The 22,651-nt window shown below is 28.7% G+C and overlaps 1 protein-coding gene across 1 annotated transcript; it reads right to left on the bottom strand.

Annotated features, from left to right (window-relative positions):
• Positions 1-8,495: 8,495 nt before the first annotated feature.
• On the bottom strand, positions 8,496-21,435 carry LOC129989134 (lysozyme-like). Its single transcript, XM_056097465.1, has 4 exons — positions 21,307-21,435; positions 19,398-19,456; positions 10,915-11,050; positions 8,496-8,792 (listed from the first exon to the last, which is right to left on the bottom strand). The coding sequence occupies exons 1-4, from the start codon at positions 21,365-21,367 to the stop codon at positions 8,575-8,577; spliced, it is 474 nt and encodes a 157-aa protein (XP_055953440.1). The 5' UTR covers positions 21,368-21,435; the 3' UTR covers positions 8,496-8,574.
• Between the last annotated feature and the right edge of the window lie 1,216 nt (positions 21,436-22,651).

Raw genomic sequence — 22,651 nt, 5'->3', positions numbered from 1 at the left:
GTACCACGGACGAAGGGGGAGTGTGGTCCCCCAGTGGGTTGGATGTCAGATTTATGACCAAATCCGTGAGGTGGCAGGTCGTTGGATGGCCGCTTAATACCACTGGGGGTACTGGATCAGGGGTGATCGTTCTCCGATTCAGGTCTAAATTACGCTCTGTGTTTGAGTGAATGAAATGCATGAATGAAGTCAGCCCCATGAAAGGGTTGTGACGTGTGTGTAGCTAAGTCGTTCTGTTGACCCTAGATGGCGCTACTATAGAAACAAGAGGCGCTCCACCCCAGGCCTAAATCCGCTGTCTTCGAACAGCGGGCTTGCCTATGCAAGTGCCATAAGAAATAACAACAACTTTTTTATTCATCTTATAAACTATACAGTCATTAAACAGAATGCTTACTCTTTAGCTTTCAATAATGGAAGAATTATTAGATGAAACAGTGAAAACGGTTTGAATTTCAAGAGAACAATATGATCTATTGTTGGTAATTATGTAACTTTTTTAAAAAATGCCAAAAGTAAGAAAAAATTTGTATGACTTAAATTAATATCATTAACAAAAACATTTTTTGAAATTTTTAAATGGTGTAAAATTAATTTTTGTGCAATCATATTTTAGGATGTTATAGTGGACAAACACCTACATTTTAATTAGTTAAAATTTAAATTAAAATTTCAAAAAAATTGTTCGTATATATATATATATATATATATATATATATATATATATATATATATATATACAAAAGTATTAGAATCAAGTTAATAGGAAAAACAAAAACCAAATAAAAATTAAACCAAAAAAATTATTAGAAAATATTAAAAAAGTATTAAAAAAGATTAAAAAAGAATCCGGCCTGAAGACTTTTTCAAGGGTCACCCTCAGGCAGGGATTCAAATAAAGGGATTTTTTCTGTGAGGACATACAGACATTAAGTCTAATAATGATTCCTCGTGACCCGAAAATCCCCCGAAATTATGCTCAAGAGATATACCATTTTAACAGAAAGGAAATACAAAATAACAAATTAGAAAAAAACCACAAAGTAAAAATACAATAAAAACAATAACAATAAAAACAAAAACAGCATTAAAATTAAAATTAAAATTAAAAACGAAAAGGCCAAGACATACCATCCAACAGTGAACGAAACTTTAAACAATCGATTGTGATTTCCTGTTTTTGAAAGTTAACGGTAAATTATGTAAACAGAGGTAGGCACCCAGCGCCATCTATTGAGTGATCCAATATGCAAGTAAATTTCTATTTTTATTTAAGCCAAAAGATTAATCCCAAACCATACCTTGTTTAATTAAAAAATTGACATTACAGTAATTTCTAGGAAAATCATTTTTAATTAAATTTTTAAGGAGGATATTTGATGCTTCAATATAAGAATTTTTATTATTGCAAACCCTTTTGATCCTGTTAACTTGTGAGAAAATAAGATTTTTGAAAATTTTAGAGTTTAGATTGGAATGGTAGTTACATAGTTTTGTTATTTTAAAGTTGAAATCATCCCTTTTATCGTATATACCAACTATTGTTTTATCATTAGCAATTTCGATTTTTAAATCTAGAAAGGTAGCCTCAAGTTGATTTATATTTGTATCTTTTAGAATTAAATCTTTTGGATAGCAATTAGTAATAATATTAGTATTGTCGAAGTTAATCAAAAGTAGGTCATCAATATATCTCCACCCGTTTATTAAATTATATTTAATTATTTTTTTCTCATAGTAATGCAGGAAAATATTAGCTAAAGCACTTGAGAAAGCTGTCCCCATTGGAATGCCCTTGACTTGTTTATAAAAATTAATACCATTAAACACGTAATTTTCAGTAATATTAAAATTACATAACTCAAGCCAGTTATTTTTAGGAATGATATTTTCATTTAAATATTCGTCATATATAAAAGTGCAGACCTTTATTAATTTTTCATGAGGTAGATTAGTGTATAAATTTTCGAAATCAAAAGTATTAAGTTTATTAATGTTGTTATCTTTAAGAAAATCCAATACTTCTTTGTTACTAGAAATAATAAAGTTGTCTTCATTTTTTATTTTGTCCAGGATAATTTTTAAGTATTTAAAGAAATGTTTACCCGTATAGTAATTATAACTACCAGTGCTACAGGTTACGAATCTGAATTTTAATGGATTTTTATGAAATTTAACTGTTGGGAATAAATAAGGATAGTTAAGAGAGCAAGTCTTAGTTTTGTTTTTTTTTGCGAAAGCTAGCATTCTTTTATCTAATTCCTTTTTCCCGGTGTTCTTTAACATATAAGTTGCATTAGAGTTATATTCATTAATTAAAAGTTCTTTATAATAATATTTACAAATTAAACAGAAATTATTTGCTGATTTATCTATTACTGTAATAACAAATTTTTCTTTTAAATTTTTTATTTCATTTTTTAATGTTTTACTAAAATAAATCCCACGGTTTTTAGATCTGTCAAAATCAGTATTCAATTTTATTTTAATTTCCTTTAAAATTCTCACTTTCCATTCCCCGAAACCTTCCGCAGGCCAGTGGTATTTTCTAGATAATTTGGCAATAAAAACATCCAAATCATTACCAATAGAAATCAAAATTTTGTTATGGTTTATTTTTTCTCTTAATCTAAATTTTGTTCCTCTTCCCATCAAATCTCTTAAAGAGTTGGATTCAATAATTTTTAAATTACCTGTAATAATATGACCTTTATCAATATCTATAAAATCTTTATATTTTTCCTTGTTACAGTAACAATCTGTTTTATTTATTTTATCTAAATTTTTGCTATAGTAATCATAATTACAAATTTTTTTCTTTAAAGTTGAAGTGTAACTAAACGCTATTGATACATTAGTTTTATCTGCAAGAGGAAAAAATATATTATTATTATGTATAATTTTGGGTAATTTAAGATATTCGAAGTAAATATCCAAGAATTTAATCACACAGTATTCTTTGTAAACATTATTTTTATTATTAAAAAGTAAATCGTTTTTTCCAATGTTAAGTTTACATTTAATAAGATCTAGAATAATACATTTAGTGTACGAATTTTTAAACTCTAATTCCCCGAATTTATTATTTAAAAACCATTTCATTTTATTATTTCTAAGACCAAAAATGTATTTCCTAATTCTGTGAATGTTTTCACTATTGTGTTCCAGATTACAGTAATTTTGAAATTCCTCAAATATAATTTGAAAATTGCCTCCTTTCCCTTTACCTCTTTTAAATCTTTTAGAAAAGTTATCTTTATTTAGAAAATTTTTAAAAATGTTAAATTTGTTATAAATGCAATTATTGTTTAAATCTGCATAACCTTCCCCATTTAATTTACTATTGAGACCATAAGGAAATAAAGTTTTTAGGTTGCAAATATAAATGTTTTCCAGATCTAATCTTTTGTTTAATTCGTTAATATTGTCTTCTAGAATGTAGATATTAATATTGTTAAAGTTATGGTTTTGAAAATGCTCCAGTTCGAAGTCAGTGGTCCTATTTTTTATGAAGTTTTTTATATCGGATCTGTGATTGTTAATTCTTAAATTAAGCTCGGTGCTAGTTTGGCCAATATATTTTAAATTACATTCTGAACAATTAAGGAGATAAATCAAATTTTTGTTTTTACAGAATGTTTGTAATTTTGAGTTTTCATTTTTGATCTGTTCCTTATCTGCCAAAGGACATGTCCTACACTTTCCGTTTCCACAAATTTTATATTTTTTTGTATTTTTAAGATTTTTTAAACAAAACAATTGTGTCAGTAATTTTTTCTCCGTGAATGCTCCTGACACAAAGCTATCCACAGTGCCCCTTGGTAGAGCGCGCGACGGGCCATGCGCTATGATAAATTCGTTATTAACTTTTTGCATAGTTTAATTTATTTATTAAAATGAAAATATATCTCCTAAACGCCAAAAAACAAGGAATTCTCGAAAAAGTAAAATCAGAAAAAATGATCTGAAAATTCTTAAATTTTTTAGGCAATACACCAAAAAACCTATTGAACCCCCCACCACCACCAAAAAAAAAAAAAAACTATTAAAAATATTTTATTTAAAAATTTTGCAGTTCGTGGAACAGCGCACCTGCAGCTAAATTCCAACCAAATGCAAGAACGAGTAACCAATCTAAAGTAAGAAAAAGTTTGAAAACGAAACTAAAATGAAAACGAAACAAAACAGTTTCGAAATCGCAACTAAAATTTATTACCTATTTAAACTAAAACCAAAAAGGAACTTCATAGTATCAAAACTTTATTTCCTTATGGTCTCAATAGTAAATTAAATGGGGAAGGTTATGCAGATTTAAACAATAATTGCATTTATAACAAATTTAACATTTTTAAAAATTTTCTAAATAAAGATAACTTTTCTAAAAGATTTAAAAGAGGTAAAGGGAAAGGAGGCAATTTTCAAATTATATTTGAGGAATTTCAAAATTACTGTAATCTGGAACACAATAGTGAAAACATTCACAGAATTAGGAAATACATTTTTGGTCTTAGAAATAATAAAATGAAATGGTTTTTAAATAATAAATTCGGGGAATTAGAGTTTAAAAATTCGTACACTAAATGTATTATTCTAGATCTTATTAAATGTAAACTTAACATTGGAAAAAACGATTTACTTTTTAATAATAAAAATAATGTTTACAAAGAATACTGTGTGATTAAATTCTTGGATATTTACTTCGAATATCTTAAATTACCCAAAATTATACATAATAATAATATATTTTTTCCTCTTGCAGATAAAACTAATGTATCAATAGCGTTTAGTTACACTTCAACTTTAAAGAAAAAAATTTGTAATTATAATTACTATAGCAAAAATTTAGATAAAATAAATAAAACAGATTGTTACTGTAACAAGGAAAAATATAAAGATTTTATAGATATTGATAAAGGTCATATTATTACAGGTAATTTAAAAATTATTGAATCCAACTCTTTAAGAGATTTGATGGGAAGAGGAACAAAATTTAGATTAAGAGAAAAAATAAACCATAACAAAATTTTGATTTCTATTGGTAATGATTTGGATGTTTTTATTGCCAAATTATCTAGAAAATACCACTGGCCTGCGGAAGGTTTCGGGGAATGGAAAGTGAGAATTTTAAAGGAAATTAAAATAAAATTGAATACTGATTTTGACAGATCTAAAAACCGTGGGATTTATTTTAGTAAAACATTAAAAAATGAAATAAAAAATTTAAAAGAAAAATTTGTTATTACAGTAATAGATAAATCAGCAAATAATTTCTGTTTAATTTGTAAATATTATTATAAAGAACTTTTAATTAATGAATATAACTCTAATGCAACTTATATGTTAAAGAACACCGGGAAAAAGGAATTAGATAAAAGAATGCTAGCTTTCGCAAAAAAAAACAAAACTAAGACTTGCTCTCTTAACTATCCTTATTTATTCCCAACAGTTAAATTTCATAAAAATCCATTAAAATTCAGATTCGTAACCTGTAGCACTGGTAGTTATAATTACTATACGGGTAAACATTTCTTTAAATACTTAAAAATTATCCTGGACAAAATAAAAAATGAAGACAACTTTATTATTTCTAGTAACAAAGAAGTATTGGATTTTCTTAAAGATAACAACATTAATAAACTTAATACTTTTGATTTCGAAAATTTATACACTAATCTACCTCATGAAAAATTAATAAAGGTCTGCACTTTTATATATGACGAATATTTAAATGAAAATATCATTCCTAAAAATAACTGGCTTGAGTTATGTAATTTTAATATTACTGAAAATTACGTGTTTAATGGTATTAATTTTTATAAACAAGTCAAGGGCATTCCAATGGGGACAGCTTTCTCAAGTGCTTTAGCTAATATTTTCCTGCATTACTATGAGAAAAAAATAATTAAATATAATTTAATAAACGGGTGGAGATATATTGATGACCTACTTTTGATTAACTTCGACAATACTAATATTATTACTAATTGCTATCCAAAAGATTTAATTCTAAAAGATACAAATATAAATCAACTTGAGGCTACCTTTCTAGATTTAAAAATCGAAATTGCTAATGATAAAACAATAGTTGGTATATACGATAAAAGGGATGATTTCAACTTTAAAATAACAAAACTATGTAACTACCATTCCAATCTAAACTCTAAAATTTTCAAAAATCTTATTTTCTCACAAGTTAACAGGATCAAAAGGGTTTGCAATAATAAAAATTCTTATATTGAAGCATCAAATATCCTCCTTAAAAATTTAATTAAAAATGATTTTCCTAGAAATTACTGTAATGTCAATTTTTTAATTAAACAAGGTATGGTTTGGGATTAATCTTTTGGCTTAAATAAAAATAGAAATTTACTTGCATATTGGATCACTCAATAGATGGCGCTGGGTGCCTACCTCTGTTTACATAATTTACCGTTAACTTTCAAAAACAGGAAATCACAATCGATTGTTTAAAGTTTCGTTCACTGTTGGATGGTATGTCTTGGCCTTTTCGTTTTTAATTTTAATTTTAATTTTAATGCTGTTTTTGTTTTTATTGTTATTGTTTTTATTGTATTTTTACTTTGTGGTTTTTTTCTAATTTGTTATTTTGTATTTCCTTTCTGTTAAAATGGTATATCTCTTGAGCATAATTTCGGGGGATTTTCGGGTCACGAGGAATCATTATTAGACTTAATGTCTGTATGTCCTCACAGAAAAAATCCCTTTATTTGAATCCCTGCCTGAGGGTGACCCTTGAAAAAGTCTTCAGGCCGGATTCTTTTTTAATATTTTTTAATAATTTTTTTGGTTTAATTTTTATTTGGTTTTTGTTTTTCCTATTAACTTGATTCTAATACTTTTGTATCAATTCATCTGTGTTTTAGAAGTAGCTGCAATTGCGCTCTCTAAATACTATGAAGTTCCTTTTTGGTTTTAGTTTAAATAGGTAATAAATTTTAGTTGCGATTTCGAAACTGTTTTGTTTCGTTTTCATTTTAGTTTCGTTTTCAAACTTTTTCTTACTTTAGATTGGTTATATATATATATATATATATATATATATATATATATATATATATATATGTATGGTTAATGTATGCTTAATAGTCTGGCTTGTAGAGCGCCAGTAGATATATAACATTATTAGTAGAGATAAAAAAAATAATCATACTGAAAAATACAAATAAAGCCTTTGATTAAAATACAAAATTAGGATAAGATTTAAGTAAAGATTAATTACATTCAATACCACAAATGTCTAATTGTTAAGTAGTCTTGAAGAACCAAACCTATCCCACTACCCGATAATCATTTATTTCTTTCAACAGGGCTAATATCGTATGTTTAAATTTTTATGATGGATTTAATTTTTTGGTTCTGATTTAGCACCAATGTCATTTGAAAATAAACATTCGGCTACAAAATTCTTTTTCTGTATTTATCAGGAATCAACCACCTTCGATCACCATATTAATTACGTTAATCTAGCCATATTAACTAACTTTAATGAAATACATCTTATTTAAGAAGGAGAAAGTTTTATTGTAAATTGTGCAGTTTAAGATAAAATTTTAACATAATTGTTTTATTTAAATTGTTGTTTCTAATGGCTCTTGTCTAGATAAGTCCACTGACTTTAAGAAGTCATTTGTGGTTTAAGCCAAGAGTACGTCTCTTGTTTTTACAGTAGCGCCATCTAGGGCCAAGAGAACGACTTAGCTACACACGCGTCACAATCCTCTTTACGGGGGCGGGGATTTCATTCACGCATTTCATTCACTCACCCACAAATAGTAATTTAGACCTGAATCAGATAATGATCACCCATGATCCAATACCCCCAGTGGTATTACTCTCGACATGGTGAACTGATTAGTTAGCTACGTGTTTATAGAAAGAAAATAAATTAATTATTGAATAAAAATGGCGTAATTGTTCTATTGTGGGCGTTGGAAAATTTTATTTTGCATCATCTCTTGAAACTCTTCAGGCGACCATTGATGATTTATTTAAAGACGTATGAAATAGAAATCAGCGAAATAGATTGTTGTTCTTCAAGGTCCCCACCCCAAAGAAGAATATACTGTGAAATGATGTTTTTGAAATCCCACGAAAAAGTAGTGAGTGGTGGAATATAGGTGGCTCTTGATGATTTATCGATGTGTCATAAGCTTTCATACGAATTAAAAATTGGCGAAATCGATACATTAATTGAATATGAGGAATTCTATCACGGTTTCTCCTTTCATAGACAGTATACAGAAGTATTTTTGAGATTTCTGTGAAAAACAGGGGAGTAAGATAGGGGCAGCTGACCAACATCTAAGGATAATGAATTTTCATATGAAACAAAAATAAACCAAGCATTTTGTTTCATAAGAAAGTGGTTGGGACTGACTAAGAAACTGGTTTATTGATTTTTCTAATTATTTAAATGCATGGAAAACATTTTCGTTTATATGAATTATCATTCACTAAATGCATTACGCCATAGATAAATTGCAATATTTTTATTAAAACTAAAAGATGCCAAAATGAAACTACGTTGCTTGTTAACATATGAATGTATGCCTTTTATACGTCTTTTCCCTTGTAGCAGGAACTGAATCTCGCCCAGTAATCTGTGTTGAGCACCCAGGTGCTGTTGCAAGAAGGAGCTCCAGATTTGTGGATTCGAGCCCAATCGTAGCAATCTATGTCCATGTCGCCGTCACAGTCAATGGCCCATTCGTTCATGTAGCCTCGGATAGCGGCTTCGGCACATGGCCTAGATCTCACGCATTTCTCAAAATCTACAAAGAAATGAGATTATTATTTTGTGTATACGATTTTAATTGTAGTAAAAGAGAAACAACGTCTTGGATTAGTCAAGAAAATGCCCGTTTGTTCCTGTCTGAGATTGGCTGGATTTGTCTTGAGTTTTGAATTAAATACCATGTATTTATTATTTTATTTTCTCTTATAGTAACGAAGTTTTTCTTTTGTTTTACGAAGTGAAAGTTTGTAGTCGTCAAAATATTCGAACTTGGAATTTTAGTGAATCTCCATGTTTTAGACCTCCCTGCATCTGGAAAAATTTATTTACATATTGTCTTTCTGTTTGTGAACACACTATCTCAAATACTCTTTGAGTTAGATGCATGACCTTGGTATATGAACTTTAGTATATAGCATTATTTAGTGTCGTAATTTCCATGGCATGGTAAAGTGATCAGAAATTCTGATAAACCAGGACAATCTTGAATCGACACTTCTTGTTTCAGTTTCTCCTCCCTTTCTCTTGATGATTTTATGGCAAAATATATGACATGAATCCAGGAATTCAAAAGTATATGGATGAAAAACTCTTTGATAATGTCAATACCAAAATAAACCGAGGAAATTGTTACTTTAACCAGATTCTCATAGGGGACCATGCTTTTAAGGATTTCCATGAGAGATTATTTAACAAAATTGATAAGAGCTTCTAAGGAGGAAAGCAATGGGAAGATTCAGCGCTTTATCCGCGCTTTAGAATAATAAATATGAGTTGTGACCATTTTGTTAAACTGAAAGTCTTTAAAAAATTAAAAATTGCTATGAGCTCTGCATCCCTGATGAGAATGATTGACTAAAGGATTAAAAGGTGATTAGTATTCAAGATGCGTTGCTTAGTTGCAAGAACGGTGATGAAGTTTCATTTTTGTTGCCAAATAGTCGCCAAGAGTCAATGAATTATTCATGCAGCATCCCTTAAGAATCACTGGAATCACTGTAATTCTAACTTTTTTACAACAGTACTAACATGGCAAAGAAACGGTACAATTGCCATCTTATTGAATGGCATTGGTACTGAAAACTTTTTTTTAATTAAAAATTGCTATGAACTCTTCAATATTTATTGTTGAGAAATGATTCACTAAAGAACTGAACGATGATCAGTCTTCAAGATGCGTTGTTAGTTTCAGGAATTGTTGCCAAATAGTCGCCAAGAGTCAATGAATTATTCATGCAGTATCCCTTAAGAATCACTGGAATCACTGTAATTCTAACTTTTTTACAACAGTACTAACATGGCAAAGAAACGGTACAATTGCCATCTTATTGAATGGCAATGGTACTGAAAACTTTTTTTTAATTAAAAATTGCTATGAACTCTTCAATATTTATTGTTGAGAAATGATTCACTAAAGAACTGAACGATGATCAGTCTTCAAGATGCGTTGCTTAGTTTCAGGAATTGTTGCCAAATAGTCGCCAAGAGTCAATGAATTATTCATGCAGTATCCCTTAAGAATCACTGGAATCACTGTAATTCTAACTTTTTTACAACAGTACTAACATGGCAAAGAAACGGTACAATTGCCATCTTATTGAATGGCATTGGTACTGAAAACTTTTTTTTAAATTAAAAATTGCTATGAACTCTGCCATACTGATTGTTGAGAAATGATTGACTAAAGAACTGAACGATGATTAGTCTTCAAGATGGGTTGCTTGTTTGCAAGAACCGTGAAGAACTTTCATTTTTGTCGCCAAATAATCGCCAAGAGTCAATGAATCATCCGTCCATCATCCCTTAACAATCCCTGTAACTCTCTGTCTCTTTCTACAATACTAACATCACATAGTATTACAGATTCGTAATAATGTTGTGGCGAAAGATTGTTGATTACAAGTGTACATGAAATTAAATATTACCATTAATACTTTAATGCAAATAGTACTTCTAATCATTTAAATCATGGAAATGTAAGCAAATAATGTAATAATAATCACAAAACGTATCAATGAATGAAAGTTGTTGGAAAATATCTACACTTGCGTATGTATCCACAAAGACAAAAGATGTTAGATAATTTAGAATACAACTTATCCAAACTTTCAATTATAATATATAGGAATCGAGTCTATAATGTGTATAAGAAATCGTACCGAGAGGGTCATCAGGATTTTCACCGGGTTTCCCTCCATCTTTCCAGTAGGCGTATGAGATGAGGTAAGGGCCGCAGTGGTATTGGCCAGGACCTTCGCGTTGACATTCCATATTCTCGTCGCATTCTGATGAAGCCTGTAGAGTAGAAATATTTTAAATTAAATAACATTTGTAAAAGCAGAAATAATGTAAATTTTTAATAATAATAATATTTGAATGAGCTCCATTCAATAAGTAGGAAAAACATATTTCTAATTCTAAAAAGTTGAGAATCATCAACTTGTGATATAATTCTAATCAAACTTACATCCGCCCTGCCCATCAGCATTCGAGGAAATTTGATTGATCGCTATTATTGCGGGAATTAAAAGTTAGTTCTAATGTCTATCACAAATCATCCCTGTAGAAGGTGTATTCCGTCATTGAAATGAAGGTCATTTGACCCCAGAAACTCCCGGAAGGCGAGAAGTAATCATTATATTTGAAACTTCTCATCTTCACGGCCGAGGTGCTGTGGGAAAAGTTGATTTCTCATAAAAATCCAGACTCAGTAAAATGTAAAACCAATAAAGAAATGCTACACATTTTCATTTGCAAATTATTCTTCAAATTTTAGAAAAGTATTTAGGGACAGTTTTATCCCATAACTTTCCACATTTATAACTTAATTCCTTTCTTTATTATTTTGTTTCATTTCATTTTTCATTGTCTATCAATAAAAAGAATTGTTTATTCATACACAAAATAGAAAATAGGAAAACTTTGATAGAAGAAATACTGTATGGAAATAGTAAGACTTAAAAATCCATACTCGCTTTAATAAGTTCATTTTTTTATAAATAGATAACCCAAACCTGCTTTATATCAGGCTGATTTGTAATCCAATGAATTTGAAACGTATATCATATATTAGGATTTATTCAGTTTGAATGTCAGGCTATTACAATTTCTAAATTTGGGTACGTTTTAAATTCATCAAATAAAATTTGCAAATTGAGAAGAAAAAAAAAAGCAATTCCACTTCTCAACCATAGATGGCAGCGCGCAAAATTAAAAAAAAAGCACACACACCAAGATTTTTTTTTAGTTTAATTTGTTTTTATTGCGCAGTTTTATTAATTTAACATAGGTCTGTCAAGAAAATTTTAAAGAAATAATTTCACAGAAATCTGTTACTGATTCTCTCCCCCCCCCCTTCGAATCCAACATCTGTCAAGATAAGAGGAAGTATAAAAGTACAAATAAGATAATTCATTCCTAGAACAAATAATAAATGAAATGCAAATATGTTAAATCTGAACAAGCAGTTATTTTTTTTTATTTTACAGATTTCAGAAATATTTCAAATCTAGGGCACGTGATTATTTATTTTTTCTTCGAGTATGGCTAAAATTGATAATAATTTATAGAAATGAATTTAAATTACGAAAAATACTTATTTATTAATACTAAATACTATATTATTTCAAGTTTTTTTTATGAAGAATTTACTTTTATTTAAAGTCGCTTATGAAAAAAAAATTGGAAAATTTGCTAATAAATTATGTTATCTGAATCAAATATATACATTATATAATGCTGATAACTTTTAGAGATAAGAGATTTTTATCATTTACGTTTGAACAGCAGATACTTTAAAACGGATTGTACTGTTAAATTTTTATGCAAGAAATATCCTTCTTTTAAGCAGATGATAAATCAGGCAGCTGTTTAAACAGCTAAACATTTTATCCCGCTGGCATGAGATGCTTCGATTTGGAGACGGTATAAAAGAACCTATCTATTTCATTCTCTTAATCTCTTCATACAAATTCAGTGTTGCTTCATAATTCTCAAGGAAGAAACCTATATTGTTTGTTGATGGCTGTGATTTTTTTTCTTGAAGTGAGCAAAATGTAATCATCTGTACTACTATTAAACATTTAAGTATATGAATGTATGCGTACGCTCACCGCTTGTTTCAAAAAATGAGATATTAAAAAATGAAACTTTGACAATGCCTCCAGCCTTTTAATTTGAGTTAATTCGCCACTTTGTTAACATATCTAATGAATCAAAATATTTTATATTTATTGTAAAGCCTAATCTTCACTAATAATAAAGATGAAGGTGCATGTATGTGTTAGCTTTTGATAGGTCAGACCATTTGACTTAGAGCTATCATGGTACATATATACCTTAGAGGGTAGAATTGCGCACCTCGGAGCGATTTTTTTTTGAAATTTTAATGTAATTAAATAAAAATTAAATTAGATTTTGGCTTGTTTTCGTGCTAGCTTCCAAAAATATTACTACACAAAAATAAATTTTACATTGTTTTAAAAATTAAAAATCTTTGTTTTTAATCATATGAATTTAATAATCATGTGAAATTTTCCTAAATTTTGGTAATTTTTTAAATTATTATTTTACTTAATTTTGAACAATATTTTACATTGCTATCCTGAAATTCAAATCGCTTTCATTGTTTCACTAAATATTTAATCGCATGATACCGTTTCTGAAAACTAGAGTTATATATATATATATATATATATATATGTATGTATGTATATATGTATGTATGTATGTATAATTTACATGATGAATAAAAAATGTGAAGTTACAAGATAACAAAAATTAGATGATAGATTATTAGAAAATAGGTTTATATTTCTAATAGCTTTACGATATTATAGACTGGTCTCCATTAGAAAAGTTCATCTATACTTATAAATAAAGCTCAATGTGTGTGTGTGTGTGTGTGTTGGCGCTCTACAGGTCAGGTCATTTGACCTACAGCTACCAAATTTGGTACATGTATACCTTAGAGGTCGGGAATGTGCACCTGGGGTCCCTTTTTTTGAATTTTTAATTAGAATTTTAATTATTAATTAAAAACTAACTTTCCCGCCGGAAAAATCTTCCATTTTGCTCACCACCAAATGAGTAAGGCTTCAGTTTCTTTTCCCAACAGTAATGAGGCTAGGGTTAATTTTTTTCGGCCGATTATTTTAAACGATTCATTTTATTTTCTTAGTGTTTGATGCATTTATAATTAAACATTGTTAATTAGTCGATCTGTTCATGATAAATCTGAGAAAATGTTGTTGACAAATTCTTGAGATATTACATAAATTAAAAAAGATATTCTTTAGTGCCCATAAAGTTTAAACGCTCAGTGACTCTGTTATCAGTAATCATATTATAAAAAAATGCTTTGTTTCAGTAAAAAATATTATTATAATAATTGTAGATTAATTCTTTCCACTTTAATTTAAAGCATAAATTCTACGAGAGGTAACAGAAAATGAGAGAGATACATATTACGTTATGACTGAAGGCCTTTATAATATTATGACTAAATTATATGACTATCAAAATTTGAAGTTTTAAAATATTTTGATGAAGAATCTATTAAAGTTGGAAATGCGTAAAATATTTCATTATTAAAATTTAAACGAACATTAAGATTGGCGAACCGGCTGGTCGCCAAAAGCGGCTAGTGTACACAATAAACGGAACTTAAGCAAGACAATTGTTTTAATGTGGGACAATTTGGCGGAATCATGGGCAAGTTATATCTAAATGATTTATTTGAAATCAAACATCACGAATATTCCTGGCAAACAAGCTGGTTGACTGAGACGACTAATAGAAAATAAAGGAAGGAAGTATTTCATATAGGTAAAGAAATGCGTAAATCCTTCGTATATCCTTATTAGGAGGATAGCTTGTAAACTGTTCAGAATGTTAGGCCAATTTGGTAAACAATTTTAAACCTTTTTGTTTGACTTTGCATTTTCCATGTTTGTGAGTTTGCAATCGATTTTTCACTTATTTCCTCTTGTTTTAGAGTTCTGAACTTTTGAGGAATTATTAATTTCTAGTGACCACAGGACATCTTATTAATTTTAGGTTTGGTTATATTAACGCCCCGTTTTGAAGCAACACTAGGGCTATTTTGGGACGGACCTCGTCATTTTGAACCGCGGTCAGATGACGAGGACGACACCTGAGCTGGCACCCCCCTCTCCACACCACACCATACCAGCGGGAGGACGTTTGGTCATGACGGATTTAACGTGCAACTGACCCCCTTACACGACGGTTCTTCGGTGGAATCGGGTCACGAACCTGAAACCCTCCGGTTCCGAAGCCAAGACCTTACCACCAGACCACCGCAGCCCACCTTATTAATTTTAGAGCACTTAATTATGAATTTATATATTATTTGAGCTAGAAATTTATTTCATAAAATTAGTGTTAGAAGTCAATTAATATACTATTAATTAAGCTAAAAATTAATTTCACAGAAATGGTGTCATATAATCATGTTATTTGAGAAACATGAATATCTAAATTAAGAGAAATGAAGTGAAATAAAACGGTGCATGCTTAACATGGAGCGCCGATTTAATTTTAAATTCCGTTGTAACACATCTCCGAGCAAAAGGAAAAGTTGTTACTATTTGATAGCGTAGTTACATGATATTCTCAGTATGTTTAACATGTGGTAGTAATGCCACAACAATTAATTCCATTAAAATTTGAAAAAATTAATGTTAATACTTTAGACATATTAAATATTAATATTTTAGACATATTAAATATTAATATTTTAGACATATTAAATATTAATACTTTATACTTATTAAATCTTAATATGTCTAAAAGAATCTCATTTTTGTACAGTTATACATCTTTATCTCCACTAGTAATAAAATGGAATGTGTGTATTTAAGTGGTTTGCAGATCAGAGCGTTTGACCTAGATTTACCAAACTTGGCACAAGTATATTTTTGAAGGTGGGAATAAGCATCTAGGAACAATTGTTTGAAATTTTAATTAATTGAATATTAAGTTGAATATTGGTGTTTTTCTGAAATAACTTCCGGAAATATTATTGCTCGCAAATGTATTTTGCAACTTTTCAAAATTTAAAAATGTATCTTTTTAATCATACAAACTTAAAAATCTCACCAATTTTTTGTGAATTTAATTTTTTTTAAATATATATATATATGTAATGATATTTTAAACTCTTGATTTGATCCAAATTAATTTCCAAAACTTTATCTTAATTTAGCCCATAGTAACTTCATTCTAAAAATATTCTCTTATTTCGTGATCCAATTCCACTTTCGGTTTAATTAATTCCTCTGTAAAACTAATGCGCCATCATAACTACGTATCAAATAAAAGTGATCCTTCCGTTTCTCTTCTCAAGGTCAACACATGTATTGCATTGGCGCATGGACAGAATTCCAATGTTATATAAGTCTAGTGATCATTTGTTTCGTCCCTTTTTGCCTTCTGCGTTTGTGCCGAGCTGCGCCTTCGTGTAAATAATCATGTTTGCCTCCCGAGAGAGAATAAAATGAAATTAAAAATACAACGTCTCGTCTATGTCTTCAACCTGCACTCTGCTTCAACCAAAAATTATGTTACATATTATTTAGTCGACAGGATTCAAAAAGTACTACACACACACACACACACACACACACACACACACACACACACACACACACATATATATATATATATATGCCTGATTTCTAACAATAGAATACATTGTTTCATCAAAGATTTAAAGCGTATGAATGATTTTCTTCCATTGTTGAAAGTTAAAGAATAAAGATTCTATTTAATATCTGAGTTGTTTACAAGACAAAAGAAAAAGTGAAGTTACAATATCACGAAATTTAGAAGGTGGATGAACAGTATTTAATAGCGCTTTGATATCATGGGATTGGTCTCATTTGCAAAGCGCATTTATACAGTGAATGGAATAAAAGCAAGAGACATGGCTTTAATGATTGACAATTTGAATGGAATCATGAACATAAAGTTATATCAAAGCCATTTAGCTGAAATTAACCCTTAACTGCGTAGGTGAAATTTTAGGACGAGAGTGAAATTTAGTCTACGAGACCGCATTTCATTTACACTCAAATTAAATTTTCTAATAATTGTATAAATATGAAAAACTGCCAATATATTTTGCAGATATTTTTCTTGATATATAGATATGTTTTAGAAATTTTTCAAAATATATTATCATTGAAAAAAGCAAATACCTTGGAGCATACATTTTCTTTTCAAATTACATGTTACAATAAATAATATTCTTGAAAAAGCATATTACTTTTTACTTTTTAAATCATATTTGTTTTTACAGTATATGAAGGTATATAGAAGACAATATGATGTAAAATTCAACATTTATATGAAAAAAAAATGACAATGGGTAAAATGGGCCCTTTTTTTATCGGCTTGTGTGACTTTCATAGCACGGTTTTCTAGTTCATTTTAAACATACAGGTTAAGAACTAATATAAATATCAACCTATAAATTCTGCATATATATCACTTGGTATATTAATACATTTTATAAATTTTTCAAAATACATTATCACTAGAAAAATTAATTATGTTTGAACCTACATATCAAAATCAGTTGAATGCGAACTTTCATCGAAAAACTCTTCTGTACGATTATCCTTATCACTAAAATCACTTTATGTTTCATTTAAAAGTGTCTGGAGCACTGCTTCATAATAGGATCAATAAACTGGATGATATTTCGGGGCCCAAGTTTTAGCGCCATCTGCTCTAAGCCTTGTTTATCACTGGGACACTAACAGGGAGATGCGGTCTTAGAGACCGCCCTCGAAGAGATAACTGAATTATTTTATAAAGCATCTGCTGAAATCGCTTGAAAAAGTGCACGTGTATTGAAGGTCACACAACAGGAAGCTACAGGGTCAATCCATTCAATTGAGCTAAAAATAGAATAGGGGTGACAAAAAATACATCGCTAGCGGTCTCACAGACCGCACGTTCCCAGTTAAGGGTTAAATACAGCCAATATCTGCTTTGGTCGCCATAGATGATTAATAGAATATGTAGGAGCAAGTTTCTTATGTCTTAAATTTTAACGGCAGAAATTTACCAGTAAATTGATCTGAATAAATCAGTATTTTATTACAAGAATGATTATGTCCTCATGAGACAACGGATAATTTGTATTAACCCTTTAAAGGGCCATTTTTTTTTCTACTCATATTATGTTCAAATATTTTTAGGCTTGAAATTAGAATAAGAAAAGGGATTCATGTAGCTTATTAGATAAATTTAATTTGATTAACTAATTAATTTGGTTAATTAATAATTAAGTAATAAATCAAGACGCATCATTTTGTCTGAGATAAAGAACAGAAGCATCTAAGTTTCTGACTTACTAAAACAAATTTGTCAGAACTTATACCAACCTACATAATTTCATACAAAGATTGATAAATTTGGTGGGAAGCATACTTCCCACGGCCCTAGAAAGGGTTAACTAAAATTGATTAAAATGGTTAGAAACAGTAATTATAACAAAAATCGTACTTCAAAGAAATACGAGCTTTAAATGGCAATGAAAATTTATCATCTTATAGAACATTAAGAAGCTTTTATCTTTTATTTCATATAGATATTATTTTATCTTTATTATTGAATCCCTTATACATAATTTATGACAAAATATATCTAAAAATCAAAAGATAATTTCTGTTACCAGTACATAAAAAAAGATGAACCGGAAGTGTACAAACGAGCAAGTGATATAAAAAAGGCAAATTATCAGCCTATTTTTTTTTACAGTTGCCAAACAGTTAAATAACAGAATTATTTCACGAAATATTTATAATTGAAAAGCCATGTTTCTTTTTTTGAAGCAACCGCTTCTTGTTTTCGGACATATCATAATGACATAAGATCTGCTAGCGTCAAGGATAAAATAAAGAAAATATATGTATAAACAACAATCAGTTATTGAAAATAATAATCAATTGGTCATTTTTTACAGCAGATAAACAGTTGAATAATTCAACCTTAACATATCTGCATTTTAAAAACTTTTGTTTATATAACAAACCAGTTGTTCCTTGATTCTAGTTATCTGCCCATTTTGCAATAATATTTAAATGTTGATAAAATATACTCGAGGAAATGAATCATTGTAAATATGAACATTACTACAAGTGTGAATAAGAGAAATATTGATAAAAATAGAAGTCTGAATTCAGTCATTTAATCCGATTTTTGAACTTCTTTTAAAAATATTATTTGTTTTCAATCATTGATCTGTGTTCACTTTTCTAAATTATTCAAAACGACGTCCTTTAATTTTTACTTAGGTTGTTCAGAAAATGTTCGATTTTTTTAAAAAAAATTGTGAAGAGATGCTCTTCGTTTTAAATTGATTCCTCAAAAGAGAAATTTCAGTATCAATATCATTGGCTTAATAGTTTTTGGTAATTTTATAATATTCAAAACAATGTATAAATTCCTTTTTTTTTGTTACAGTCGTCTAGTTTAATCATTTGCATTTGATGAAAAAATAATACTACACAAAAATGAAATGAAACAATGTTCTTTTTTAAATGAAAAGAAAAAATATTAAAATAAAACTAAACAGATAAAAAAACTGAAAATGTAAATTCAAGTTTACCTCGCACAAACAATTAAAGCAAGCTTCTGATATTTGTCCAGCTGGTTTAAATCCTTGTCCTGTAATGAGAAAATAATATATTTATGTAAGAAATAGGAAGTAAAAGTTATATCATAATTTTTACATTATTTTCTAAACAAAAATAATACAGTCATATTAAGAACTGTTCGGCTTTATTTATTCTGGAAACCAATATATTTTATACTAAAAAGTGGCGTTTTCTAAAAAGAAACAATAGCAATAACGTGCTGACATTTGTATTTATATATACCTTTAGTTTCTATATATGTATTGTATTCTATATTTCTATTGTATGTATAATATAATAATGCATTAAACCGCGATGATTATAAAAAAATCCAGATCAATAATACAAGGCAATTTATTCTGAAAACAATATATTTCATTTTAAAAAATGACATTTTCAGAAAAAAAAATAATAGTAATAATTTACTATCATTTGTATTCACTTATATTTAATTTGTTTTCTTTATATGTGTGTGATATAATAGACATTAAACCACGATAATTCTAATGAGAAAAAAAAAGTCCAGAGCAATTATATAATGAAATTAATTTACATGACATCAAGGTCACATGACAAAAGTAACAGCGTTTGTCATCTTTTATTTCATGTTGTACTGAAATATCACGTAAGTTTTTCTCCTGTATTCAATGAATTTTTTAGTTAAATAGGCAAACATATTTTATGTGAAACACACCAACATGATTCTGCGTGATAAATTAATTAAGTTTATTGGAAGGGCAATATGAATAAACCATAAGAGTTATGCCTCAACTGTGACAAAAATGAGGTAGATAATGTTCTGTTGATTACTTTAACCCTATAACGACGATATGGACGCACCGACTTATAATATTCATATTAACGGCTATATATCTGTTAAAGAATTCATGCCATTTAGATTATGTTCATGTGATAGGCATTTAGTGATTTAAATCTTGAAGTCTACTGCCCATTGTGCTAAAGAAAAAAGAACGTGTTGTTATTACAAAGCATAAGATAACATGCAGTTAGACATGCGCATTTATATGTCATCCAATTGCAACTCTTCATCTTAAATTCATTCCATTAGGCTGGCAACAAAGCAAGTTATGCCTTTAAAAATGCATGACAAATTAATCTGTAATTCATGATTGAAGTAATTATTATGAAAGGACAAAAATCTCTAGTGTAGGGTGTGATGAAAAAGAAAATATTTCCACAGATGAGTTCTTTACTTCTTTTCCGGTACATTTATCTATATTTCTTAACTGTATTTCTCCGGTACATTTATCTATAACTTCTTTTCAGAAAAGTAATATGTGTAAATGAAAACAAGTCACACTAAAATCTTAACTTCCTTTATTAAGAGAATTTTAAAAAAATTCAAAATTTAATTTTTATATAACATAGTTTATTATTTTATCAACTGTTATTACTCAAAGAAAAATTCCTTGTTGTATGTAAAATATCTCAATTTATTTCAGTTTCTAATACTAATAAAGTTCTTGAAAAAAATTTTTTGTTTTTTTTATTTATTTTTATATTGATAAAGTTTAAATTTCTTGACTATATATCTGACCAAAATTTAAAATAGGAAAGCAGTTCCCCAATATCTTTTCAGATCTCCAAATTTTTATTATAAAATAAATAGAAAATAGAAAGTAATTTTTAGAGAAATTTCAATTAAATTTGTACTGATTCTAATAAATTAATTACAATTTAAAAACTCGTTCAAAGTTAAATTCTTAATTATTTTTTGTGTATTCTTTATATTCATTTGTACAGACTTACAAACCCTTTTTCAAAAATGAAATATTACACAATTACAGTTTAAACAAGCCAACACCACATTCATACAAATTGATCGATTTCAATACATAATTAATCATTGATTCAACTTACCATTTACAAAGGCGACAAAGCCCACAAGACAAAGAACGAAACCAACACTTCGCGAATCCATTTTATTGATTTTGCGAGCATTTAACCACAAGTCACCTTCATTTATATACTTTTGTTATGATGTAATACGCAACTCGTTCTATTGTTGCAGATGATACTTATTTTAAGAGATTCATCACCTTTTTTGTCTAACCTTGACCACAACGGTTTTCCTCAAAGCGTCAACAAAAAGGTTAGGATAAGGTCAGAAAATCGAAGAACTGAAGCTAGAAGAGAAACGTTAAGTGATTTTTGAGGATTTTAACATACGCCCAACCGTTCGTGTAGTTAACTAACAAAAATTTCCCCCTTGGTTTTAGAAAATGTATAATTTTTTTTCTTTTTCTTTTGTTTAAAGATATTGGTGGCGTCTTCACTGTGTATTTATCACGAAATATTATGCAATTCTTTTCTTAGTAAGGCACTAACAAATGTTATGTAAATATCTGTTATAATTAGATATTCGTTTGGGAAAATTCAAACGATTTTTCTTGATATTTAAAAAGAAGGATGAAAGAATTCTTGATTTCGTCACGTTCGAATGAAAAGGTGAAATTTGCAAGTCAAAATTTACATTTGATATTTCGAATGACAATGGGTGAAAATTATAAAAAGTCATGTTTGGAACAGGATGTCTTGCTTCTTCTTACTTTGACTGGCAAACTTGTCTTTAAATATTTGAAACAACGTGTCTTGTTCGTGCGTTGTAGTCGTGGGGATGATATAATTAATAAACTTATACTGTATATTAAAACATGTTTGAATATTTATGAATATGTTAGCGGTTGGAAATTTTATGCCGATTGCGAGATACATGCTGTAAAAATCGTTCAAAACGCTTTTCAATGCAGATATTGGACCTTGGATAATTACATTTGATATGTAGTTACTTCTGAATTAGTGGATATACTTAATACGTTGAAACATAAGAGCAATGCAATTTGGAATGCAATGAATTTTCATACTGTTCTCAATTTCCTACGTGTAAAATATAGCCATAATTAATATTAATATTTCTTCCAAATATTTGTAGTTTCTAAACTATAAAAACCGCCATTCTGCTGGTCTTTCTATAGATGGTTGACCATTATGAATATTGTTTTGTTTCTGAAAGCTATACAAACTTTCAGCAATTTTTGGATTATTTAAAATTTTGGTTTCACTTTCTAGATGAATTATTCCATATGTTCAGATATCTTTGAATAATTACTAATAATTAAAACGAATATGCGTATGTCTGATGAGGATAGGAATATAATTTAAGCGAAATTTTGTCATGTTGCGGTAATAATTTCTTAAAATGTTA

This window comes from Argiope bruennichi, chromosome 10, assembly GCF_947563725.1.
Source record: "Argiope bruennichi chromosome 10, qqArgBrue1.1, whole genome shotgun sequence".
Taxonomy (NCBI): domain Eukaryota; kingdom Metazoa; phylum Arthropoda; class Arachnida; order Araneae; family Araneidae; genus Argiope; species Argiope bruennichi.
The sequence above is the reverse complement of the archived record's forward strand: the minus strand, read 5'-3'. Positions and strand labels throughout refer to the sequence as shown.

What these genes read in the sequence shown, in the direction of transcription:
- LOC129989134 (XM_056097465.1), bottom strand. Translation starts at nt 21,367, where the DNA reads ATGGATTCGCGAAGTGTTGGTTTCGTTCTTTGTCTTGTGGGCTTTGTC. An exon ending in CTTTGTCGCCTTTGTAAATG is followed by an intron (nt 19,457 to 21,306) that starts GTAAGTTGAATC and finishes TTCTCATTACAG; the next exon opens with GACAAGGATTTAAACCAGCT. An exon ending in GCTTTAATTGTTTGTGCGAG is followed by an intron (nt 11,051 to 19,397) that starts GTAAACTTGAAT and finishes TCTACTCTACAG; the next exon opens with GCTTCATCAGAATGCGACGA.